General features: G+C 37.4%; 1 protein-coding gene across 1 annotated transcript in view; it reads left to right on the top strand.

The window, feature by feature from the left end:
* The window catches only part of GABRG2 (gamma-aminobutyric acid type A receptor subunit gamma2), a 129,935-nt gene that overhangs the window by 12,669 nt on the left and 89,670 nt on the right, over nucleotides 1–27,596 (top strand). The window contains exons 2-5 of the mRNA XM_052643029.1: nucleotides 18,722–18,873; nucleotides 20,534–20,601; nucleotides 22,856–23,076; nucleotides 27,162–27,244. Coding sequence (XP_052498989.1) covers nucleotides 18,722–18,873; nucleotides 20,534–20,601; nucleotides 22,856–23,076; nucleotides 27,162–27,244 — 524 coding nt within the window. The remainder of the gene's footprint in view (nucleotides 1–18,721; nucleotides 18,874–20,533; nucleotides 20,602–22,855; nucleotides 23,077–27,161; nucleotides 27,245–27,596) is intronic.

A 27,596-nucleotide genomic window follows, 5' to 3' on the forward strand; every position in this document is an offset into this window, starting at 1 on the left:
TAATTTCATCTAAATTGATCCTTCAATCCCTCACTCACTTTAATTTTTTCTTTTTTATTTTTCTGTTCTCTCATCAGGCCTGACTTAGATTTCTGCAGCCCACCTATTACATCATGTTCTAAAGGCTCCTCCTCTTTTTATTATGCTGCTTTTGGCTTTTTTCAAGATTAGGGTCGAGGTAGGAAGGACGGTTACATTTGCAGAAAGATCTTACTGTACTTTCTGGGTGAAAGAGGCCTACATGCTGAGTCATTCTTTCACGGGGGAGTTGGATGGGTTCTGTGAAGCTAACCCTCTTCCTCCTTCCTCCCTCTGGGAACCTTGAGAATTGCACTATTCCCTGACATGGGTCATGCTGTAGGGACTTGATGTTTCAGGACAGTCCTTCACTCCACTCCAAAAATACATCCACTCTGACTTTCTACTAGCATTTTCTTACTAGAGTTGCATTATAAACTCTAAATAAACAGTCTTTTCAAGATGATTCCACCATGACTCTCTTTCTGGCATCTATTTAGCTCAGGAAGAATGAATGAATGGAAAACAGACTCTGAAAAATTACTTGTTAGCTTCTGAAAGTAATGGTGTTTTTCTGACTCAGATTCACTATAGGGATTGTTCAAACCAGCCTATCTTCTTTAGACTTTTAGAGACCACAGGCCAAATTTTGCTAAGAATTCTCTGTCTACCCTGTGCTGAAACAGCATTAAGAAGTAAATAATGCAAGTTTTCTGTTTTGAGTAGAGACAGCAGTTATCTCTTAGTCTTCGCTAACTGGTAGACATCTATGAGTGAGTTTCTTGACTTTGCTTTTCACTTGCCTTGAGGGAGAGGTGGAACATATGTCACTGTGAGGAGGGAATATGAAACTGCTGCAGCTCTTTCTGCACTTAGGCCAACAACCTTATTCCATAAGAACTGCTTTCTCATTGAATCTTTTAACTTCCATTATATGGTCCCAAACTGGGTAAAAGAAAAAGAATGCAGGACTGGTTTTGGCTTTCTCTAGCAAGTTCTGCCTCTTTTTGGGAATCCATCACATTTGTGTTAAATGAGAGCATAACATTTCTCATTTTTTCTCAGTTCTGTTATGATAACATTTTTTTTAGTATTTAAGAAAGCATATTTAGTATTATGTTCCCTGTTTGATTCATTTCTTCCTGATATCCACTACTTTATTCACCTTCTTCACATCTTTGCTCAAGTATTGCCTTCTCAGTGCCTACACTGACCATTCAGGGCACTATTGCAAATGTCCCTCAAGCCTGTATTCAGAATTCCAGTTCTCTTCTATGTTTCACCTTTCCTTATTATTTACAGTCTTCAGTACTTAGAAAATTTCTGTATATGACACCTACTGATTTATAGTTTTAATTTTTTACTTTCTGTCTCACTCAGCTAGAATCCAGGATGGACGAGAACAGAGATGCTGTTTCGTCATCTGCTATACTCCAGACTGTTAGAGAAGTGCCTTGCTTCTGATAAATGTTCAGTAATTACTGTTTCATGGGGTTGCAAAGAGTCAGACACGACTGAGCGACTGAACTGGAACTGGAAAAGTGAAAGTGAAGTCACTCAGTCGTGTCCGACTCTTTGCAGCCTCTGTGGACTGCAGCCCACCAGGCTCCTCCATCCATGGGATTCTCCAGGCAAGAGTACTGGAGTAGGGTGCCATTTCCTTCTCCAAGGGATCTTCCCGACCCAAGGGTCGAACCCGAGTCTCCCTCATTGGAGGCAGACGCTTTAACCTCTGAGCCACCAGGGAACTGGAATCACTGTTTAATTAAGTAATAATAATGGCATTTCCCTTTCCCTGAAATTTATCTTCTTAAAAAAAATCTTTTCATCTTTTCCATAGCACCTAAGTCCAGCATACATGGCTGGTGACCAAAACAAAAAAGCAAGTCCTACTGTATAGTGCAGTCCGTAAGAGCATAAGCAATGGACCTACACTTCCCTAGTATTCACATTTCTACCCTTGACATTCACTACTTGATGACCATTAGTAAACTTACTTCACTTCACTCATCCTTAGTCTCTTCGTATAAAAACAAAGAAGATAATAATTTCTCTTAAGTTTATTTTGAGTAGTAATTGACATAATACATTGAACATGGCACATAGTAAGCATCTCTTATATGTTGTTGTTATTGTTTTTACTACTACAGGGTCATTATTTATTTCCTGGGATATTCCAAGAGGCACAAGTAGCCTCTCTACCCCTATTAAACTTTGAACTTGGGGAAAGTACAGGAGAGGGGTTTTTTGATAAAAATTCTGTAATTTTCTATTCCCCTGTCTTAATTTGTATAAGATGAGAAAATTGGATAAAGTTCCCTAAGTTTCTGGAATGACAGTATTGTTCATTCATTTTAGATCAATATTATATATAATAAAATGTCTATTATGCATGGACCAAGTCCCAATAGCAATGAAATATGTGCTGAGACATGGGCCTTCTTCCTGTAGACAGTTTCTTTAACTATATGCAAAGAAGAGAGAGCTGATATTTTTCTATTCAAGTTTTTGACTGATTACTCATTTTTTTGTGTGTCCCTTATGGATCTGATAAGAGTGAACTTCACCTCCATCTGTCACCTAGGTTACTGCATCAGCCATCTAATGTACCTTTCTGATGCCAGTTTTGCTGCCTTCTGATTCATTCTCCATACAGCAGAGAAACTTTTTTCCTAACAATTATTTTCCTAAATACAGATGCAATTTAGATTCAATGAACTGTTAAGCATTTAAGTGTAGAGTTAAATTTTCTCAAATGTATGCACCAGGAAAACCACCACCCATGTGTATATAGCCACACACGTATTAGTTTTCAATATAATGAATGTAAAAAAGAATCAAGCTCTCAAGCACTATGTTAAATGCAGAATGAAAATAAATGCAAAGTAGACAAATTTCGTCCTTTTGCCTCCTGCCTTCTTGCTATAAATAGTTATTGCATTCCTAATACTTGTTTGGCACTGTACTAGGGATTGGAGATTAAAATGCAATAACAGACATCTTCATAATCCTCTTAGACATTGCAATCTAGGAACAGGCAGATAGTAAATAAACAGCTTTCAAATTGTGATAAATGTTACATAACTAAAAGGTGTGATGTGATGAAAAAAAAAACAATCTATATTAGAAAACTCAGGAAAGTCCTATCTGAGTAACAGATAAGAAGTTGAGATTGTAAGCATATTAAAAAAAAATTGAGCCATGAAAAGATTGAAGAGAAGCCCTTTCTTATTGTAGGTAACAGCAGGTTCAAGGGCCTTGACTAGAGGAAAAATTTGGTGTGGGTCAGGAAATAAAAAATAGCCCACATGTCTAGAGGACAGTGATCATGGATGAAGAGGTCAGGATATAGGATCCGGGAGGCAGAAGGCTGCTTCGTATGGTACAGTCTTGTGGCCATAGTGAATATTTTAAATTCAGGAAAATACTTCGTATAATAATACCATCAGTTTTGCTCTTATGGAAGAACTGTGCCTCTATGATTTGGGGAATGGTGAGGGTTGCAGTTTGCCTAATAATTTTAAGTCGCTCAGCAATTAACTAAACTGTTTCCCTATAGCTTCCTTAGAATTATATGTAGTGTTGCTCTACATCTTGCTGCAAAATCTTAGCAGGAAAAAAAAAAAAGATTGATTCTGCTATTATATCAATTACTTAAAACATGGTCATTATTTTGGCATCATTATGAATGCCATGAAAATTATGGCACTATCAAATGATTACACTATATTTAACTTGTATGTTTAAACATGTATTTTTTATAAAGATAAATGTTTTGCATCTGAAAAGTGGAAAAGATAGTTTAATTCCAAATTAATAGGTTTTCTGGGGAGCAGTTATTGGCCTGAATGATTTTTAAATTTTAACAGGTTCTCACAGGGAACATTAACAAATGTACATTTATTCCTATCCACAAGATATATTATTGAACTCTATCTACATAAAATAGAACCACAGAAGGTAATACTTCTTAGAGCTTGAAAGATATACAAAAATCTATACATCAAGTAAGAAAAAAGAAAGGCTACCATTTTATTAATAAAAAGTTTCCTTTTCCCCAGGGGATTTTTTAGTGCTTAGGCTCACTTACCTCACACTTTAGGAAATTTCACAAAAGTCTCATGTCAAAGAATATTTTGAAAAATTCAGTGATTTACTTTACAGCATAATAGTTTTATTTTTAAGTTAACATACAGACAGCAAACTGACGTGTATCAGTGTACAGTTGTATGAATTTTAACACACATGTAAATTCTTATAATTCAGTATCCCAAATCAGGCTGCTGAACAGTTCTACCATCAGACAAAAAAGTTTCTCCTATAACCCCTTGTAGCCACATCCTTCCCCCACTCTTAACTCCTGGAAACAACTACTACTTCATCACTGTAGTTTTTCTTTTCAGGAATGTCATATGTGTAGATTCAGCATACTGCCTTTGAGAGTCAGCTCAGTTACTGTGGTGTCAGTAAGCACATGAAAAGAAGTCCCACATTACCTTGAGATAAATGCAAGCTAAGACCACAATGTGGTAACACTACACACCGACCAGAATGGGTAAAACAAAAACAATACTGACAAGACCAGGGGTTGGTAAGTACATGGACCAAGTGGAACTCTCATACGTTACTGGGGAGAATTAAAAACAGGGAACAATTTGGCAGTTTTGTGTAAGATTAAGCATATAGGTAACATTACTGAACCACCTCACTCTGATTTGCATGGGAGAATTGAAAACTTACATTCTAGAATAATGGATTTTATATTTATGTGATAATTTGTTTCAGAAATGCTTACATAAATATGATCATATCCAGTTTTCCAGACAAAATAGTTTTTTCCTTTATTTGACTTGAGAATACATTCTTGATTGAATTGATACATTTCTTAATGGTTATATGATCTGCTTTGATTCTACTTGTGACCATGTACCTGAGGATATTGGAAAGACTGGATAGAAAGATGATAGGGCCAGTGCAGGGAGAAGCATGGATTCTGTGGGAGCTCCTTTTTTAATGTGTGCAACATGTTTGCAATGTCTTGAAAAAGGTAAAAATTCACTACTGAGAAAAGACAGTAAGTTATTCCCTTAAGACATATTCTTTGAAATATGAATTCATTATCCTATAACGACAATGATAAAGCAGTCAACCTATTGCGTGACAAGGATCTAAATTTGTAAAAATATAAGTGACACAAATTGACCTTTTTTCTATCATATAAACTTTTAGTTTCTCTATAAAGCCTGCATGCTGATTTAAAACACCTTTAAGCTTTGGGTGGAGCTGTGATATTTCAAATTCCACTGGGAATTTCTTTTACATTGTTCCAGATTTCTAAGAACAAAAGTAATTTTGGACTTTCTATGTTTACTGCCAGCATGGAACTTTTTAAAACAACATCTACTATATTTTCATAGGCAAAAAAGTAATATTTCTAAGTGCTGAGACTAGTGTTCAGCTCATAGATGCTGTCTGTGAATAATAACAAATGAGTGAATAAATATACAACTTCTGGCGTATTCATAATTCTTAATTATGTAAATTTACTTGATGTAGAGTAGAGATAAAATGGACTATTCATGTAATGAAGGGAGAGGGAAGGGGAGGAAGAAAACTGCTAGCAACAAAACTGAAACCTAAAACTTGATTAACATTTTAAGTGATTGATAACACACTGATTTTTATCTAGGGAGAGCCAAATAATGAAAACTTAAGAATAGTCTTCTAAAAGTGGTCACACCACAGGAACAAAGTTCAAATTTGCATGAATTGAACTTAAAAGATTATAGCACAATTTTAGAAAAGAAAAAAAAAATTTTTCTTTCCCTAAAGAAAAATTCCCAGACTCGTGGTCACTAGGATGTATACATATTGGTAAAATTTCCATATAAAAATGAAAATTCAGTCAGTCCCCTAAACAGATTTGCTCCTAGTTCCAAACATCTGTATATTAACAAAATGAGGATAATATTTCATTTCTTGCTATGACAGAATAACACAAACTATAGCAATATAAATTGTCCATACATCTAAAGTATATTTGAATACATATCTGAATACATGTTGATAATGGATGCATACCCAGGCTTTGTTTTTATAAACTGGTTCTCCAGGACCTGTATACTATTTTGGAACTGTTTGACCTCTTGTTCTGGGACCATGAGAAAATACACATTAGTTCTTCTATCCACCTGTTGCCCCCTTGTAAATAAGAGGACAACTTTGAATGTTCATGTTTATTACCTTCTATTTTGCTACAAGAGGAAGCAAAAGTTTATCAGTTCAGTTCAGTCACTCAGTCGTGGCCGACTCTTTGCAACCCCATGGACTGCAGCACACCAGGCCTCCCTGTCCCTTACCAACTCCCAGAGTTTACTCAAATTCATGTCCATTGAGTTGGTGATGCCATTCAACCATCTCATCCTTTCTCCTTCTCTCTCCTTCAACTTTCACAGCATCAGGATCTTTTCAAATGAGTCAGCTCTTTGCATCAGGTGGCCAAAGTACTGGAGTTTCAGCTTCAACATCAGTCCTTCCAATGAACACCCAGGACTGATCTCCTTTAGGATGGACTGGTTGGACCTCCTTGCAGTGCAAGGGACTCTCAAGAGTATTCTCCAACACCACAGTTCAAAAGCATCAATTCTTTGGTGCTCAGCTTTCTTTTTTTTATATAAATGTATTTATTTTAATTGGAGGCTAATTACATTACAATATTGTATCAGCTTCCTTTATAATCCAATTCTCACATCCATACATGACCACTGGAAAAACCATAGCCTTGACTAGACGGACTTTTGTTGGCAAAGTAATGTCTCTGCTTTTTAATATGCTGTCTAGGTTGGTCATAACTTTTCTTCCAAAGAGTTAACTGTCTTTCTATTTCATGGCTGCAGTCACCATCTGCAGTGATTTTGGAGCCCAAAAAAATAAAGTCTGCCACTGTTTCCACTGTTTCTCTACCTATTTGCTATGGAGTGATGGGACTAGGTGCTGTGATCTTAGTTTTCTGAATGTTGAGCTTCAAGCCAACTTTTTCACTCTCCTCTTTCACTTTCATCAAGAGGCACTTTAGTTCTTCTTCACTTTCTGCCATAAGGGTGGTGTCATCTACATATCTGAGGTTATTGATATTTCTCCTGGCAATCTTGATTCCAGCTTGTGTTTCTTCCAGCCCAGAGTTTCTCGTGATGTACTCTGCATAGAAGTTAAATAAGCAGGGTGACGATATACAGCCTTGATGTACTCCTTTTCCTATTTGGAACCAGTCTGTTGTTCCATGTCCAGTTCTAACTGTTGCTTCCTGACCTGCATACAGGTTTCTCAAGAGGCAGGTCAGGTGGTCTGGTATTCCCATCTCTTTCAGAATTTTCCACAGTTTATTGGGATCCACAGTCAAAGGCTTTGGTATAGTCAATAAAACAGAAATAGATGTTTTGTCAGTTCCCCCAAATGTTTTATATCTAGAGAAAAATATTACTCTTACCATAGAAAGGGAGATGTGGGACTGATTACAGGGGCATGTTGATAGAAATAACCTTCATATCAAATTGGAGGTGCTGGTAGACAGAGATCAGTCACATTCTACCATGTGACAATGTTTCTGTTATTGCCTTGCACTGTGATTTAAGTGTTGCATTTTTTTTCTAGCTGTTCAGGTATTTGTCTCACAAAATAGATGAGATGTGTTTTGATATCAGCATTGTGCTTTGCACATCTTTCCATCTGCAGTGGTACTTTGCACAAAAGATTCTCAAATACAGGCTGATTAACGGAAGGATAGAGAAATCTAAATTCACAAGGCATTATTTCCCAAATCCCACCACCTTCGTGACTCTTGCCACATTTCAGTGACACTAGGCTATGTTTTTACTGACTATTTTTCATAAACCAATGTCTTTTAAATCTACCTTGTGCTTATGCTTAGTCACTAATTCACGTCCTGCTCTTGCAACCCCATGGACTTTAGCCCACCAGGCTCCTCTGTCCATGGAATTCTCCAGGCAAGAACACTGGAGTGGGTTGCCATGCCCTCCTCCAGGGGATCTTCCCAAAGCAGGGATCGAACCCATGTCTCCCGCATTGCAGGTGGATGCTTTACCATATGAGCCACTAGGGAATCCCAAGCCATCAGGGAGCCCTTAAATCTAACTAGTTTATTTAATAAACTTAACAAAAGTAATTAAACCCAGAAAATGAGTTTCATTTTTCATAATAGAAGAAAACCATAAAGTAAATACAGTGAAGCCACAACAATGTTATCAAGTTTTCATTATACATTCTTGTCTACCAGAGGTGTAAAGCTTGCTGGTACTCCTCTTGAGAAAGGAGGTTAGCGAATTGCAGAATGTGGATAAAGACACATTACAGATAAACTGAGACTTATCTTTAATATGATTGGATGAGCTAGTAGAAAACTGAAATGAGGAAAACTCTAATTATAGATTTCAGTATCATTTAACTGTGTATCTATGACACTTAAAATTGCTTTGGGTACTAGCAGCGAGTGTCTCAGACTTTTGGAAACACTAATATAAAGTGATCTTTTTTTTTTTTTTTACTTTATTTTACTTTACAATACTGTATTGGTTTTGCCATACATTGACATGAATCCACCACGGGTGTACATGCGTTAGTGATCTTAATAAGACATAGGATCTTGATTCAAAATGATGCTAATTTGAATTTTCAGTATACCTTGAAACACTGTAGTGACATTTATTTGACTTGCTTGAGAGCAGTTACCAACATGCTGTTTATTCAGAAAAGGAAGTCCAAGTAGCTCTGTCATACGCTTGCAGTAGCTCTTCATCCAGGCTGCACCTTAGAGTTAGTGAATATCATTGCTGCCATCTCATCCTAGTCTAATTAAATTAGTATCTTAAGCGGTAAGCTTTCAGCACTGTTATTTTTTTAAGCCCTCTGGGTAATTTTAACATGCTGCCAGAGTAAGAACAATTGGTCTGTAGCCCACCAGGCTCCTCTGCCCATGGAATTCTCCAGGCAAGAACACTGGAGTGGGTTGCCATGCCCTCCTCCAGGGGATCTTAGTATCAGTCATTCAGTGTAGGCTGGACATTTCACATTCCTGGTGAATGACAGTCATCACATAAATGAAGAAATTCAGAGTATTTCCTTCTTGAACTATTTTTTGAGGGTAAATAATTATATTCCTCTCTGATATTAACTTAATAGTTTGCTATCTTCTGTGGTTAAAACTGGTCTTGGATGTCAGTAGTCGGAAAATAGCAAGGAAGGCAAACTTCCCGTGTGTTTCTAGAGCGAGGGAGAGTGGCCCCCAAAGTTGCACTGGCCTCATTTGTCACCATGTGGTCACAGTCCAATAACAGTGCAAGTAGAGTGTCTAAGCTCTGCCACCGTGTAGAAAAATTTTTACTGCATAAGAGCAACATACTTGGAGTTCCATTTCAGCTAACTGCCTTCTAAAAATTCTGCATTGATGTATAGTGTACAGGATGAGCTTTGTCCAAATAATTCAGGTTTTGAAGATGGCTTCCTATTTGTGGCAAAGTGTACTCAAGCAAGAACGTGAGAATATTGTTTATCCTTCTAGTGTATTTTTCATTTTCGTTATTGTAGTCTTCATCTCTTTAGTTTTTCTTCATGTTTTCTCTTTGTTAAAAACTTGTAAATTCCCACTCTCTGTGTCCATTCTTCTTCTGAATTCTTTGATCATCTTTAGATCATTTTTCTTTACTCTTTTTCCAGTAGAATGCCTATCTCCATTTCACTTAGTTTTTCTGGGGTTTTATCCTGTTCCTTCATCTGTTGCCTCGTTTTGTCTAAGCTGCTGTTTGTATTTTTATGTCTGTGGTAGAATAGTTCAGTTTCTTGACCTTGGAGAGATCCTATGAGTCCCAGCAGAGCAGTCCCCCCTGGTCACCCAAGCTATACACTTTAGGAGTTTCCCCTAAGAAGTCTGCTTGGGTCCTTCTGCTGTGGCATCTGACTATGTGTATGGTCTGGTAGGCTTAGTTGGTCCTGAGTCTGGTTGGTTGCCAGGCCCAGCTTTGTTCAGATGCTGCTGGGCTATTTAGACTTTAGGCAGCCTGTCTGCTGATGGGTTGGGGCCGTGTTCCTGCCCTGTTAGTTGTCTGGCCTGGGGCATCCCAGGACTGGCACCCATAGGCTTCTGGGTAGGGCCAGATCTTGGTACCAATGAGCTGATATGGCAGCTGCTGTGTTTCTGCAATACATCTGATGCCAGCCTCTATGTCCCCAAAGTGAGCCATAGCTCACACCAGGAGACTTTCCAAAACCAGGTTAGGTCTGGCCCATGCTCCTAACAAATTACTGATCTTGCCCTTGGGTTCCAGTGTGCATGAGGTTTTTGTGTGCTCCGTTAGAGTGAACTCTTGTTTTCCTTAGTCCTGTAAAGTGAAGTGAAGTGAAGTGAAGTCACTCAGTCGTGTCCGACTCTTTGAGACCCCATGGACTGTAGCCTACCAGGCTCCTCAGTCCATGGAATTTTCCAGGCAAGAATACTAGAATGGGTTGCCAGCTCCTTCTCCAGGGGCCCTTCCTGACCCAGGGATCAAACCCTGGTCCCCCGCATTGCAGGCAGACGCTTTACCATCTGAGCCACCAGGGAAGCCCTGTGAGGCTCCTGCAATTAAGCCCTGCTGGCCTTCAAAGCCACACGCTCTGTTGGGCTTGTCTTCCATCCACCAGAACACCGGCTTGTGGAACCCGACTTGGGGCTCATAACTCTCACTCCTGTACTCCAGTACAATTATTTTCCACTTTGTGGATTTGACTATATTGTGAGTCCGCCCCTCCTGCCCATCTCACTGTGGTTCTTTCTTTATATCTTCAGGTGGAGAAGATCTTTTCTGGTAGGATCTAGTCTTCTTTTTCTGTCTTTTTTATTTTTAAAATTATGATAGTATAATAATACATTTACACGAGACTTGGAAGATACAGAACAAAGTTACAGATAGTTCCACTATAGTACTTATTTTTTAAATGGATAAGTTAAAATTTGTAGTTGGAGTTTCAATATAAGACCCTCAAAAATTAAGAGAATGAGTATACAGAAAAGTAGAAGGATGTAGTAGACGTGAAAAGCACCCTGATAGTTTCCAGTCTTTTTCAGCTATGGTTGTTCTGCAGAGAGTTAGGGTTCTGCTGTGCTTGGGAGACTACTCAAGTTTTCAGATTTGTTGTACTTCACATAGCAGTAGTTCACTCATTTGTATTGACTAACACTTCGCTATGTAAATATGCCATATTTTATTTGTGCATTCTACTATTTATTTATGTTATATGAATTTCTATCATCAATAATGCAACTATGAACATTCTTATCCATGTCTTGTACCAGGTACATTATGCATTTCTTTTTGGATTAAATCTAGTAATAAACTTTCTGGGCAATAGGATACATATGTGTTCGTCATTAGCAGATCATGCCAAATTGTTTTCCTTTCAGCTGTGCATGAGTCCTAGCTGGTCCATATTCTCTCACTTTAATTTAACAAATAAACAACAGCAGCAACAGCAAATCACAGTGAGGGGGCTAGCCCAAAGAAAATGAACTTCAATAATAAGCCTAGAATATGACCTGACATGGACTTTTTTTTTTCCTGTTTACACCTTCTGTTCCTAGTGAGTGCTATGGTTGTCTTCTCCACATTTTCTGTCCGTATCTTAAATATCCCAATTTTCATTTGGTTTCTGAAGTCCATATGTCGTTGGGGATGATGATTTCATCTTTGATACTAGTGGTAGGATATATAATTACACCAAAATAATGAACATAGTCCCATCCTTTAGCCATAGATTTGGTTTCTTATGTATGAATTCATATGTATTCAGGCTAGTGATTCACAAAATGAGAACTTCTAGGGACTTTTAGAAAACTAAATATCTAGAAGAGTTTATCTCTTTTCATGGATGTAAATAAGGAAGCATAGAGGGAAGTTTTTGTTAGCATCTTCTGATCATACAGGCTTTCCTTGTGGCTCAGCTGGTAAAGAATCCGCCTGCAATGCAGGAAACCTGGGTTCGATCCCTGGGTTGGGAAGATCCCCTGGAGAAGGGAGCAGCTACCCACTCCAGTATTCTGGCCTGGAGAATTTCATGAACTGTATAGTCCATGGGGTCACAAAGAGTTGGACATGACTGAGCAAGTTTCATTTCAGTTCTGATCATACAATTATGCCATCTTTGGGTTGAAGCTGATACCATGGAGGACAGAAGGACAAGAAAGAAAGAATCCAAGTTGTTAAATGCATAGATGAGAAGCTGAATTGAAGCACCAGGAAGCTTATACTACACTAGGTTTAAAATTATATATCCCTCCCAATTTAATCTGAATATTCTGATGCTGTTTGCTATTTAGTCACTAAGTGGTTTACAACTCTTTGTGGCCCCGTGGACTGTAGCCCATCAGGCTCTTCTCTCCATTAAATTTCCCAGACAAGACTACTGGAGTGGGTTGCCATTTCTTTCTCCTAGGGATCTCCCTGGCCCAGGGACTGAGCCTGCATCTCCAGCTTGGCAGATGGATTCTTTACCACTGAGTCACCTGGGAAGCCCAAATATTCTGATACTTGCAATAAAATTCATCTTTGCTAATAAAATCCCTCAGTCATTTATTTGATATAGGTCTTCAACAATTGTTAATAAATAGTTTGCGCTTTGTACATTGGAATATATACATCTTGATAGTTGACTTAGTCAAATAAACGCATTTACCAACAGCTGCTGCTGCTGCTAAGTCGCTTCAGTCCTGTGCGACTCTGTGTGACCCCATAGACAGCAGCCCACCAGGCTCCCCTGTCCCTGGGATTCTCCAGGCAAGAATACTGGAGTGGGTTGCCATTTCCTTCTCCAATGCAGGAAAGTGAAAAGTGAAAGTGAAGTCGCTCAGTTGTGCCTGACTCTTAGCGATCCCATGGACTGCAGCCTACCAGGCTCCTCCATCTGACCTAATTATCAAAAAATTGAGCATGGTATGAGCTAATGGGGCATCACTGTAAGTAGAACAATTCATCAGAATTGATCCTTAGACATACCCCTACTCCTACTCTAGTCTCTGTGCATGTATACATTCATGTACACAGCTATGCCTAGAGCACCCTGTGCATAAGCACAGGTTCTTACGTGTCCTCCCTAGGAGATACAGAATTCCACTGGCCACTAAAGGCCACACATGAAAGAGCAGCTTGTGCCCCAGTTCTCCTTCTCACTAAACCACAGTGTTGCTCAAGAATCCCTCATCCTTCAGGGATATACAGAATGAAGTCTCCTCCTCCTATGATCAGATTCTAAGTCCCCTCTACCCCCTGGGATATATGCTTACCTAGCATAGCTGCTCCTACACTTTATACCTAAGTCCACCATTTGCAGTAGCTAGAGGACGGTCTTTGAAATAAACTTAAGCCTTACCACTGCAGCATGCACTGCTTCCCAAGTCATGAAAGAACCTAGAGAGTAAGTTGATCACATCCATTAAGTTAAATTACGAGCTCTGCTTTTATTCCTCAGTGTGAGAAGATCAAATCATTGGTATCTGCAATGGCAAGTTTATGAAATTTGAATGTTATTAACTTTGTGCTGAAGGTGCCATACTCTTATTGAACTCAGGCATAAACGAATTTATGGTCCTAAGGGAAAATGAGCTTGAGCAACCGTTTGTTTTAGATGATCTTACTTTCTGTTAAGTGTAAAATCGCAGATTCTTTGGCCCCATTTCCTTTCTCAAACCCTTGCAGCATAATGGTTAAACATTTTGGTTTTGGCAAACTAAACGACTATTGGCAAATATCACTGTTTTTCTTCATCTGTAAACTGGAGATATTTATAGGAGTATCAGGGTTTTAAAGGTAAAAGTGGGAGAATATTTATGAAGTCCTTAAAGTTTATGTGTAGGACATGGTGAATACATAACAATAGCCATTGTTGGTATTATTTGTCTTAGGAAAACTAGTCAGAAGAAAATGATTCTTTTCATAAATTTTACTTGTAAATTTCATATGCACTCATGGAATTTGTAGTTTGGAAACAGACAGTATGTGAATCGGTAAATGCACATTGTAACAAATGCTATGAAGCAGCTGAAGGACTGATGAGAAGATATGAAGGATCAGGTGGGCAACAGAGGCAGAGAAAACAGTGAGGAATGACCTCTACTGATGCTGAGAAGGTGGTTTTTATGTTGAAAATTGAAAGCTTATAAGGAATAAGCCATGATCAATAGCACTTTGGGAGGTGGAAAGAAGAGATTTTAGGCAGAGAAAGAAAAAAATATATATATATCCTGTATTTATGATGCCAAATACCAATGGATGTGAATATACCGAAGTGAGAAAACAAATGTTTTTATTGTTTCTCATCCAAATGTGTGCTGTTATACTGCCCTGCTGCTGCTGCTAAGTCGCTTTGGTCATGTCCGACTCTGTGTGACCCCATAGACCGCAGCCCATCAGGCGCCCCCGTCCCTGGGAGTCTCAAGGCAAGAACACTGGAGTGGGTTGCCATTTCCTTCTCCAATGCAGGAAGGTGAAAAGTGAAAGTGAGGTCGCTCAGTTGTGTCCGACTCTTCGCGACCCCATGGACTGCAGCCTTCCAGGCTCCTCCATCCATGGGATTTTCCAGGCAAGAGTATTGGAGTGGGGTGCCATCGCCTTCTCCAAGAAAGTATAATGACTAGATTTTTCTTCCTACAAAACTGAGAGCTTTATTGAATCTGTGAAAATATGAAATACTTGGATTAAAATGTAAAAGTGTATAAACTTCATGATTATCTTCACAGTGTCAAGTATCCAAAATATGTACCAACATTCAGATATTTAAGATCTACTGTCTAATTGAGAGCAACCTCTCATCTCTTCACTATTTATTTTTTTGTCACTTTTTTCTTAAATTGATTTTTCTCATTATAAATATGAACTCATTACACTCAAATCATGCATGTAACTGTAAAGATGAAAATTAAAAGTAGTATTCTAATTTATACCAGAGAATTTCAGTCAGAAAAGCTAAAGTAGAAAGTTGGAAATCTGTGCTTTTTTAAAGGGCCTACCTCAACATACCGCACACACACACATACACACACACACAAATACACAAGGGTAAGCTCCCCTGGTTCACTCTGTGACTGAGATTCTCAACTTTTAATATGCTTGTGAACCATTTGAAGATCCTGTTAAAATAAAGATTCTGATTCAGGAGTCCAGGTTGGCCCAGGGTTCTACATCTCTAGAAATTTCCCAGGAAATTCTCATGCTGTTGGTCCAAGGCTCTTGGTTGGATGGCTTTCTAACAGGTTTTTTTTTTTGTTTTTTTTTTTTAAGTTTTCAAAGATGAAAACTTCACAACTTTTTCTGGCACTGTCTTTTAGGACTTATCACTCAGACTACAAAAAAAAAAATGTTTTTCATTATGGTAAGTTAAGAATAATGTTAATTTCAGTCCTTTTCCTCTGCAAGATTATATTCAGTTTATAAAGGGTACAAGAAGAAATAATCACTTCCATAGGCCATTACATTTAGGTAGGTGCCTTTAGCTAGAAGTTCAAGTTTGTTCTCAGCGCACACAACTGTTAATCAGTTTTCTTGCATCATTATCAATCTATTTCTGCCCAGGCTTTTTCACGGAGTTCACAGTTCCACAGAATGCCTTATCTAATTGTCATTATTACCAGAGCTCCCATCTATAAGTGAGGAGGCCTTAACTCCAGAGAATTCTGGAGAAACAGCCAATTTTCAATGAGAGAGGTTCTTTTTTCTTTTTTTTTTTTTAACAAATCTGGAAACAATCCCAGATTTTTCATCAGCCCCATTAATTTAGACCTCAGCTGGGAACACACTAAAGAATAAAAACTTCATTTATTTATAATGTAGGGGTTCATTATTTTTCTTCCTGGATAACATCTGTTTTTAGTTCTTCTCAGCCCGTATTAGATCAAAGTCTGGAAGCAGTGTCTGAAGATTCAGGTTTTAGTTATGAGGCTGAAACTTTGTATATAAATCTACTTTCAGGGCTATGTGTCAGGTACTGGGCTGAGCACTTAATAAGCATTATCTTGAAAGTGTTAGTCACTCAGTCATATCCAACTCTTTGAGACCCCATGGACTGTAGCCCACCAGGCTCCTCTGTCCATGGGATTCTCTAGGCAAGAATGCTGGAGTGGGTTACCATTTCCTTCTCCAGGGGATCTTCCCAACCCAGGGATTGAACCTGGGTCTCCTGCAATGCAGGCAGATTCTTTACTCTCCGAGCCACCAGGGAAGCAAGCATTATCTTGCACAAAAAAATGTGATAGAATACTAGTATTAACTCTATTTTAAATGTGAGAACTTTGTGAAGCTTAGCAAGATTAAATCATTTGCCCAAGGTCATAAAAGAGTAAGTGACAGGCAAGATATGAAGCCAGAAGTCAAACCTGGTACTTTCTAACTCCTGAGTATATGCTCTTAATTTCTCTACTCCATTTTACCTCTTTGTGGCTAGGTAGGCATCCTAAAGTATAACCAAATCTGTCACTGACACTTTTACCTGAGATAATCTATGTGATTACTGTTTTGGCATCCAACAGATGATGACTCCAAGAGAATTACTAGGTGAAATTCTAGAAAGTAGTGTTCCTTTAAAGAAGTATCCCTTTTCTTTTCACTTCATTTTTTTTTTCCTCCTGGTTTTCTAGAAAATAGTAATACAGGTAACATGGCACCATCATACTTGGATTATTTATTTGCTAGTATGAGTAAGTACTGTGAATAAACATAGCTATTTAACATATATTTCCTTTCCTTTAAGAAACTTTGATAGGGTACATTTTTTCAGAGAGGAAAGAGGGAGGGAGAGAGAGAGGCTTCAGGAGAAAGGAAGCAAGAGATTGAGATTCTTTTGAAAATGCACTTTCCCTGAACAAATTAAACAGATAAAATTTCATAATGATGACATCCAACATCCAGTGGGTCAACTACATTCTTTTCTCATTGAGTTATGAGAGGGATTTGAAATTTTCTTTATCAGATAACTTTTTTTTTCTTCTTTAACTAGTAAGATTCAGGTCATAGGATTAGAACTCTATTACACAGGGTTCATCAGTGCTCTAGAGAAATGATGAATTGAGGCTTAAGAGGAATTTTCCTAGGAGACAACTGCTCTCTGCCTGCACTGAAGTAGTTTTGAGTGCTGGCTGAAGCTTTGTCCAGCCCTTCACACATACCCTCTGTGGGTGATCTATGAAATTAAAATTTTGTTTAAGTTCTTATGCTAACTGAAGTGCAAGATTTAAGACTGGCTATGTTCGGTTTCATGAGAGTGTGTGACTCAGTTTTTATATTTCCTATTGTAAAGCTTTGAAGGGATAAAAAGATTACTTACTAAGTTGATCCATGCCAGTGATTACTTTTAAAACTTCATCTCCCATCCTCATTCTCAAACCAAATTAATCACAAAATCAGCTTTCACTTACCATCTTTAGTCATCTATCTGTCTATACATACAAATATATATCTATATATATATATATCAATTGAGTATAATACATGGTTTGAGAACATGATGTTTATTCAGGGTAATGTGACAGTGATTTGATTTCTGGCAAGATTCATTCTTACCATATCTTTAAGCAAATAAACTGAAGATGCGGATCGGTATGAGAAAGTATTTTGTAATTTTTAATTTCACCATAAACATCAAAAGTAACCAATATTTACTGAGTATTGATGAAAATGGCAAGGTTTGCACTCCCACTAGGTCTGGAAACTATGATCATCTTATGTGTATGTGTGTGCCAGGGGCGGGGGCATGGAGTTTGGGGCAGGGAGGAGACAAACTATAGGAATTTCAATATCCTTCCAAAATCAGCCTTAGCTTTGGGTTTAGTTGTGGTTTTTCTGACAGGTTTTGGCATAGAAAACTGAATCACAGAATATTATGTCACTTTTTGATCATTCAAAATAGATAATTTGATTTCTGTGATTATATAAATAGTACATTAACCATTAGTATGAATTTCCAGCTTAGGAACTTTTACTATAATAAAGAGTGTTTTAAAGTCTACAGCTGTGTCTTTCTTCATAGTACCAGGTTCTTAGCAATCAAGGATCAATGAACCACCCTTGCTTTCAGTGCAAGGGAGGGGAGGAAAGTACACACACACACACCCGGGAGGAAGAAAACGCAGCAAGACTGACGCTCTCCTTAGTAGTTCAATTGAGGAGGAAGAGATTTGTCTGGTGGTTTGTGGGAGTGAATCTAATTATCAGCCTCTGACTTTCATTAATAGGTTGAACAAGTTAACTTCTCAAAGGAGAAAGAAGTCGACATTATGCTGAACCGCCTAGGCTAGATTATGATCATTTAAGCACTGCTTTCAGCAAAATTCTTGTGATTTGTTTCTTAATAAGTGCTTTGTGAAGTTGGGCAGGTGGGCAGGAAGAACATCAACTAAGGACAAGGCAAAGATAACTGGTAAAGCATGTTCTATTTATAGATGGGAGGACAGAGCATCCTGGAAAGCCAGTGAGTACCCCTGAATAGATTTTAATCTGTCTGTGAAGTTTAATTAGCTAGACTAAACCTCAGCTGAGAATTTCCCTGCAGTCCATTGTAACACATTCCCACCGCCCTCCTTTGTTTATCATTTTCCACCAATGGTCTGTGACTAAAAGTCAACTTGGATGGAGTCTATGTGATTCTTGATCAATATTTTTTTTTTTCTTAGCCTCACTAGACAAAAGTCTGATGATGACTATGAAGATTATGCTTCTAACAAAACATGGGTCTTGACTCCCAAAGTTCCAGAGGGTGATGTCACAGTCATCCTAAACAATCTCCTGGAAGGATATGATAATAAGCTTCGACCGGATATAGGAGGTATGTTAAAGCCTCTTGTGATGTGGGTTTTTATACAAACGAAGACACCTACCACATTAGAACGAAGCATCAGCCTATTTCAATAACCAGAAGGATGTAAATGATACTTTTACTAAATGTAAAAATAATCAATAAACTGCATTCAAGTCTGGGAGTAGATGAAGCATCGATAAGTTCAAAATGAGGAAAGATGATTTTCAAGCTAACTTGAGAAATAGCAATGTAAAATTTCCTAAACTGAGAGACTATAGAAAAAAGTGACAGCTTCTTTATGAAGTAACACCAAAAACAAGTGCACACCTACTGTATAGCATAAGGATCTCTACTCAATCTCTAATGACCTAAAGGAGAATAGAACCTAAAACAGAGTAGATGTAGGTATCTGTAGGTATAACTGATGAACTTGGTTGTACAGCAGAAACTAACACAACATTGAAAATCAACTGTACTCTAGTAAAACTTAGTTAAAAAAAAAGAAAGGAAGGGCATACTGATTATCTATAGCTGTGTAACAAGCACAAAATCTCAGAGGTATAGAGTAATTAGCATTTATTTGCCACTTTGCTGGGGGTGGCCTAATCTAAGGTCAGCCAGGTGGAGGCTGTTCATTTAAGAAAGCTTTACTCTCATTCTCCTCCTGGGACCTGCAGACTAGCTAGAAGTATCCTCATGATGATAGCAAAGAGTAAGAGAAAAAAATAGAAGCTCATAAGGCTTAATGCTTGGAATTAGAATTAGCGCACTCACCTTTGTCCATATATTATTAACCAGTGTGAATCAAATGGTCACGCTCAAAGTTCAGAGTCAGAGAAATAGCCTCATTATTGTGAAGGCAAGGATATAGGTGAAGAGTCCAATCCCCCACAGAGAATTAGAGCATGGCACTTCAAGGAAAATGGATAAAGATGAGGGAGGTGTACGTATTGAATTGAAGCCCAGAATGATGTTATGAATCCTTGTTCATTAAATATTAAATGAAAATGGAGCGCATTCATTAGACCATGGATGTAATACTACAAGATTTTCACTATCAGTCCTCTTTGACAAATAGGTGTGTATTGGGTTTCCATATGGTTTTCTCATTTGATGAGTCACGGAATTCATTAAATCATTGAGGAAGATTGATTTTGTGTTGGCTAGAGGTGAATGAGGATAAAGTGGTCATAAAAGGAATCAACAGGGAGCAATATTTCAATAACAATTCATAATACTTGTTGCTTTTTATGTCTACTTCATATTTCTAATGCAGTTTATTCTCTAGGTCACACAATAGTTATTTATTTTCTATATGGGGCATGTCAGGTTACAATGCCCAAATCGATTCAAGAGCTTTAAGAAAAAAATAATAAAAGTCATGATATATGAAGAAGGAAGAAGAAAATCTGTGCAGTATTTTCTTACTTATTCATTTTTATATAGTCTTAAAAAGAAAATCAGTTTCAAAACTGTGCTATGCTTAGTTAATGCCTTAATGTGCTTAAAAGGAGATATTTCTTTGAAAGCAAATAGCTAAATGTAGTGAATTAATCACTAACTCCACATTGGTTGTGAATAAATCACTTCTTATGTAGCAAAATAAATATTTCTAGAATAACAAGGGCTAAAGTGTTAAAACATTATGCTTCTTCATATGCATATATTTCTATGGTTCTCTTTGCAGTGAAACCAACATTAATTCACACAGACATGTATGTGAATAGCATTGGTCCAGTAAATGCTATCAATATGGTAAGTTTCTAATTATTTATTTCATTTACAAACTAGAGAGGTAGTGTGTTATCATGGAAATAACAAGGACTATCCTTACAAAATTGGAAGAGAGAGAACCTTTCATATCTTTTTTCCCTCTTGTAATATAATTATTTTTTAATGATTTGTATTAAAAATTAAATATGATCATGTGTATAAAATTAACTTGTGTAAAATGCTATAATCTTAAAATTCAACACATTGCTTATTTGGTAGGTACTGCTTACTATAAAATAAAATAGAGTGCTTTACTATGTTTTAGAACATTCATGGTGTGGAGATGTCATACTTCAAATCAGAATTGTTTCTCAGAGGAGAAATAGTGCATTAGATTTAACAACAAATGTAACTATATTTTGGTATAAAGCTTTCTATCAAAATCTGAAATAACAAATTAGCTTGGGGCAGAAGAGGGTAGAGTAGAATAGAGTAGAACAGTTTAACATAACATTAGTGATAGGGTAGCTTTAAAACACCATTTACCAAATAAGCAATAAGGACACTCTGCTGAATCAGATACAAAAGAACATTTATTGCCGTCAATGAGGCTGATTAAAAAACCTGTACCACCACCTGCACCCTCCATGCAAATAGGTTTGCTTGTTTAACCGTGAAACAAATGGCAACATGTTTCTCAGACTGTTTAGAATTATGATGAAGATTGTGAACATCTAAGAAGAATCAGTTATACATGTAGTCTATTTTAACACAAAACTTAATAATTTCAGGAATACTGGTACCCGGAACTACTGTCCCAGGATCACAGTTTGTGAAATGATGGTTTAAAGACTTTTAAAATGTGTTTGTGTTGGCCAAAATGTAGGTCAGACGTTCTTGAGTTGCTCTATCTACTGGCAAAACAGGTTCCCCTTCCATTACTTGTGGACTACAAATATAGAATTAAATTGTAAACAAAGTGGTATGACTTACCCCAGTGGAAATGCAGCCAGTTCCACGGAGATACAGGGCAAAAGTGCAAGGATACAATCCAGAACAACAGAAATCAGGCAAAGGAAGGAGATTCTAGTCTGATCCTGACAAGCTGTGTTTCTTAGGCAAATAAACAATCTCCCTGTGGCTTCTGGTGGTTTTTTGTTTTTTGTTTTTTTTTTCTTTTGATGTGTATTCTTCCTCAAAAATGATGATGGGCTAAGGGGACTAGGAAATATGGATGGTTTCCATTCTTCAACTCTCCTATTCTAAGAACATTAGGGTCATGCTCTCAGAACACTAAGGATTTTTTCCATTAATTTTCTCGTGTGTATACAGATTAAAATCAAGCTGTAAAATAATACTAAATAAAATCTAAATATGACAGCCAAATAGATCTTGGGTGTTATGGCTCCAGGTCTAATTCACATCAAACTTTCTTTTCTTTGATTAAAGTCAATTGTGTACATGAGGATAATCATTAGAGTTACTTGTCATCATAGCACTTTTTGAATATGTTTTGTGACATTAGTACAGTAATAAAGATTATCTTTTAATTGGTGCATTTCTTCTTATTTAGAAAAAAAGACAATTGTAATAGTAAAAAAATAAAATTAGTTACCTTACACTGAGTGTTTGCCATCTGTCAGACAGGGCACAAAGTATTTTTTGTATAGGGTGTATTCCCCCTTTTCTATCTTCACACTGCTTAGATCTTCTGGTGTCCTCAATTTATTACAAGGCAACCTAAACTCCAGAGTTCTAGTTTAGAACTCTTTTTGAGTGTTCTGGACTTTGTTTTACTCTGTAGCAGTGGTTTTTTGAAGCTGACTAACTGATTTCCTCAAAAGACAATTGGCAATATCTGGAGATACTTTTGGTTGTCACGACTTGGGGGTGGGATTTTTTGTTGGTGCTATTGGCACTTAGTGGGTAGAAGCTAAGAATGCTAGTAAACATCCTAAAATACACAAAATTGCCCCCACAACAAAGAATTAGCTGGCCAAAAATAACATGAGAAACTCTTCCCCATAAATACCAAATGCAAACAACTGTATTAAGGCTATGAATTTTTGCCAGAATTCATTTACACAGGTCTGTTTGTTCATAATGTATTAACTTGTCTATAAAAGATGGGTGAGTCTCCTTAGCCAAGCTTTTGCTTTCTTTTGGATCATTCAAACCCAAAGGAGCTTTGCTTTGTATTGGCAATGAGATCATAAATGATAAATACAAACAAATGGTCTATAATACAGTCCTACTATATTAAGGATGTTCCATTTCACCTTTTTCTTTAAAATAGGAATATACAATCGATATATTTTTTGCCCAAACATGGTATGACAGACGCCTGAAATTTAACAGCACCATTAAAGTCCTCCGACTGAATAGCAACATGGTGGGGAAAATCTGGATTCCAGACACTTTCTTCAGAAATTCCAAAAAGGCAGATGCACACTGGATAACCACCCCTAATAGGATGCTGAGAATTTGGAATGATGGTCGAGTGCTCTACACTTTAAGGTATTCTTTTGGAAAAGGAAATGAGTAATTGTTGGGAATAAAACAAAGATCAATTATGTTCTCTTAGAACAAAAAGAGCTAAAATGTCAAACCTAAATCAGGATTGGCATGCTTGAGCAAAATAGTATGTGATGCTACAAAATTAGGTTTGTTTGTTTTTTTTCTTTTCTCTTAGCAATGAACTTTTTCAAAGGATACAGTTAAAACATTTTCTGTGACTGATATAGGAACTCTTTTCTCACAGGGATATGAAATTTCCCTTGCCTTTATGAGATCATCTAACCTTTATACCAGTCTTGGCTTTTATGTGTATGTCCTGCTACTTTAAAATATGGACACTAAAAAATAGTCATACTTAGGAGTTGATATGCTTGGAAATGTTTCTGTTTCCAAGAAAACCATTACTAAAGGAGAATTTTTGATGTGGGAATCTGTACATCCTTTACTTTTTAGCTGCACAATGGTATAACTAGAATGAATTCCATCTCGCAACATCCACTCCCCACTACATTGATAGGCTATTTGACTTTTTTTTTTTGCTATTTTTGGAATAGATATTCTTGGGGAAAACTTTAAGAGGAGGTATCATTTATTTTCTGAACTTAAATATTAAGCCAACATTAGACAGGTTTTTGACTTAAGTTAATGCCATCATCTTAGCACTTCATAATTGCATACATTTGAATTTTTTATGTTGAAGTTTCTCATTGGTGAGAGTATATTATGAAGTCAGCATAATAGATAAGTACACATGCCTAAGAATCAGACAAATCTGGCTTTGATGATTAGCTCTGTATCCTCCTGTCCTGTGCTCAGTTGCTTCAGTTGTGTCTGACTCTGTGCGACCCTATGGATTGTAGCCTGCCAGGTACCTTTGTCTATAGGATTCTCCAGGCAAGACTACTGGAGTGGGTTGCCATGCCCCCCTCCAGGGGATCTTCCCAACCCAGGGATCAAAGCCGCATCTTCTACATCTCCTGCACTGAAAGTCGGGTTTGTTACCAATAAGGCCACCTGGGAAGCTCCTGAATCGTATTATTTGTAGGTATTAGGGCAGTTCTCCAGGATTTCTACAGGAGTGGTAACTCTTCAGAATATGTACAGGACTAGAGGCAGCTATCTGGTAGCAGGGGTCTAGCTGCTAGGATTATCCCCAAGTTTTATTTGTATGGTAAGTATGATGTTTTTTCTTAGTTACATTTTTATTTAGAGGAATGAGGTGAGAATTGATGGGGATTATTGGCAAAGGAGGTACCTCTACCGCCATGACATATGCTCCTACCCTAGTAGTGCAACTGAGCACCTTTCATTCATTTTAAATTTCTATAAAATAGACTTAATGATTCTTACCTTACAGAGTGGTAATAAGGACTAAATGGAGTGATATGCAAAGTGTTTAACTGCTGCTAAGTTGCTTCAATCGTGTCCAACTCTGTGAGACCCCATAGGCGGCAGCCTACCAGGCTCCCCTATCCCTGGGATTCTCTAGGCAAGAACACTGGAGTGGGTTGCCATTCCCTTCTCCAATGAGTGAAAGTGAAGTTGCTCAGTTGTGTCCGACCCTCAGCGACTCCATGGACTGCAGCCTACCAGGCTCCTCCGTCCATGGGATTTTCCAGGCAAGAGTACTGGAGTGGGGTGCCATTGCCTTCTCCGGTGTTTAACATAGAACCTAATAAAAAAGTAAGCACCAGCAGACGTTTAAATTATTTGTATATATTTTCAGTAATAAATATGAATAATGTGATTCTTCTAGATCTTTGTGTCCAGGATCTTACAGCTTCAAAATATTTCATGTTAAATGCCCTTCTGATGTATATTTTATGCCATATGTAAATATTCAAGATATAAAATTCAATACTTTAAACTGGATCCATAGCTCCTGTCATCAGAGTTATATCAGTTAGTAGGAAAAACAGCCATAATTGCAAAAGAAATTCATTGCATATGTTTTGATTTCATCATGGGTTTTATTAAATTAGATGTGAGGTAATGATTAGAAGTGGAGAAGGCAATGGCACTCCACTCCAGTACTCTTGCTTGGAAAATCCCATGGACAGAGGAACCTGGTAGGCTGCCGTGCATGAGGTCGCTAAGAGTCGGACACGACTGAGTAACTTCACTTTCACTTTTCACTTTCATGCATTGGAGAAGGAAATGGCAACCCACTCTAGTGTTCTTGCCTGGAGAATCCCAGGGATGGGGGAGCCTGGTGGGCTGCCATCTATGGGGTTGCACAGAGTCGGACACGACTGAAGTGACTTAGCAGTAGCAATGACTGGAATTAGAATCTACTGGAAATCAAATTTTTTCTGCTAAATAAGAGCTCAGTCTAGCTTTTGAAATATTAAGTAAAGTTATGCTATCTGAAGTCCCTTTATCATTCCCATAATATTATAGTTATTTTTCACTTCTATTAACTTAGAGAAACGCTATACAATATTTAATTATGGAAGCCACCTCAAAATTATCACTCATGAGATTCATTCAAGATTTGAATGAGTTTGCTAATCTATATAAAGAGATTATTTCATTCTTGTTGCTTATCTATAATGAGTTACAAATGTGTATATATGTGCATAGATATATATCTGTGTAACTATCTGCAATCTGTATTATCTTCAATTTTAGCAATTCCAGTTTAATTTGAAGAAATGATACTAATAAAATATCAAATTTAATTATAATTTCACTTATGAATAAAGCTTATCTTTTCTTTGGAAGAGCATGTAATTACTGAGTGACAATGATAAAAACTTCCAGCTTTGGAGACACAGTCTTGGGCTCACACCTCACCCATGACACTAGCTTTGTCACTTCGGACAAGTCCACGTACAATAAAGCCATAATAACACTTACTGAATGAGAGAAAAATTCACCTTACCTAGTGCCATGCTGGCAATTAAGGGCTCAATGATGATTAGTTATATCTTAGGACCAGTAATTGCTCTATTATACCATAGAAAAATTACATTCATGCTGAACTTTTAATATAAAAGGTTTATAAGATAAATTTTTTAATGTTAAGATTGATAACTGTAATTATAAGAAGTATAGCTAACAAATATGAAATTTAAAATATCATCAACCTATCACCATCACAATTTAACATTATAGTCATACTTCCCCAAATGTGGTCAAAACGTCTAGGACTCCTTTAAATTTTATCCCTCCTAGAGCTCTGGCCTCTATCGGGAAAGAAAGTCTGTATGTTTAGTAAGCACCTCAGGGCCTCTGAGGGCTTCCCCGTGGCTCAGAGGTTAAAGTGTCTGCCTGCAATGTGGGAGACCCAGGTTCGATCCCTGGGTCGGGAAGAACCCCTGGAGAAGGAAACGGCAACCCACTCCAGTATTCTTGCCTGGAGAATCCCATGGGTGGAGGAGCCTGGTGGGCTACAGTCCACAGGGTCTCAAAGAGTGAGACACGACTGAGCGACTTTACTTTCACTATCTTTCAGGGAATCCATGACAGACATTTTTCTGATACATCTGTGCGTTTAACATCTGACTGCTACTAGATATTCTTCAGCTCTGTAACATCCTATATAATTGCTCTATAGTGTTCCTTTGTAAGGACACTTAATACTCTGTTGTGAAACACAGGTATTTTTAAACTCACATATAGTAATTTAAATCTAGTAGCTTACAAGTACTTACATGCAGAAGGTTCTGCTGTAATTAGCAGATAAGTTCTGAGAATTATCTGCATTCATTTACATGCAAACAGTAAATGAGCTTAAGTTCTAAAAAGAGTTTGTTCTATTAAGTAAGTTAAGTGAATTCACTGAGCAATCCCATGTGTGCAGTTAATTTGCCAAAAAAATATGGGATAATAAGTATTGAATAGTGAAGTTGAGGTCAGTGAGACTTTATTGTTTAGTCTGGGAAAATAAATGGACATTAAATCTTACACAATTTTATCCTGGACTTGGTGAATTTCTTCAGTGAGGATCACTTTGTATTATCAATAAGAATGGGTGAGATACTGTCCAGGAATAAAAATAAATGGTTATTAGAAAGTGTGCTAATACATATTTAAAATTTTTTAAGCTATCTAAAACCTTTGCATCACATCTTTCTACTTAGGCTGACAATTGATGCTGAGTGCCAGTTACAGTTGCACAATTTTCCAATGGATGAACATTCCTGCCCCCTGGAATTCTCCAGTTGTAAGTAATTACTCATTCTATATTCTGTATCCCCTCTCATCAGTAGTCTTTCTCATTGCAACACCATTTCATTGGGAAACTTACAGAGAATGCAAAATTGCATTACGCAGTGTTGTTGACTTTGAAGATTCTGATAATACCTTTCATCATTAAAAAAGGGATCTATTTTATCAGAAATTACAAATAGACTTCATTGGGGCATAAACTTGGAAAAATTGGCAGTGAGCTCCTGAATGCCTATGTTGGGAAGGATTGTAAAGCCTGGCCTTGTCTCAATACAAAGAGGTAATAGTGGATTATATATCACTCCCTCCATGGGCCCAGAAAATATTAGCAGGATATTTGTTAGTTG

Source organism: Budorcas taxicolor, chromosome 7 (genome assembly GCF_023091745.1).
Source record: "Budorcas taxicolor isolate Tak-1 chromosome 7, Takin1.1, whole genome shotgun sequence".
Taxonomy (NCBI): Eukaryota; Metazoa; Chordata; class Mammalia; order Artiodactyla; family Bovidae; genus Budorcas; species Budorcas taxicolor.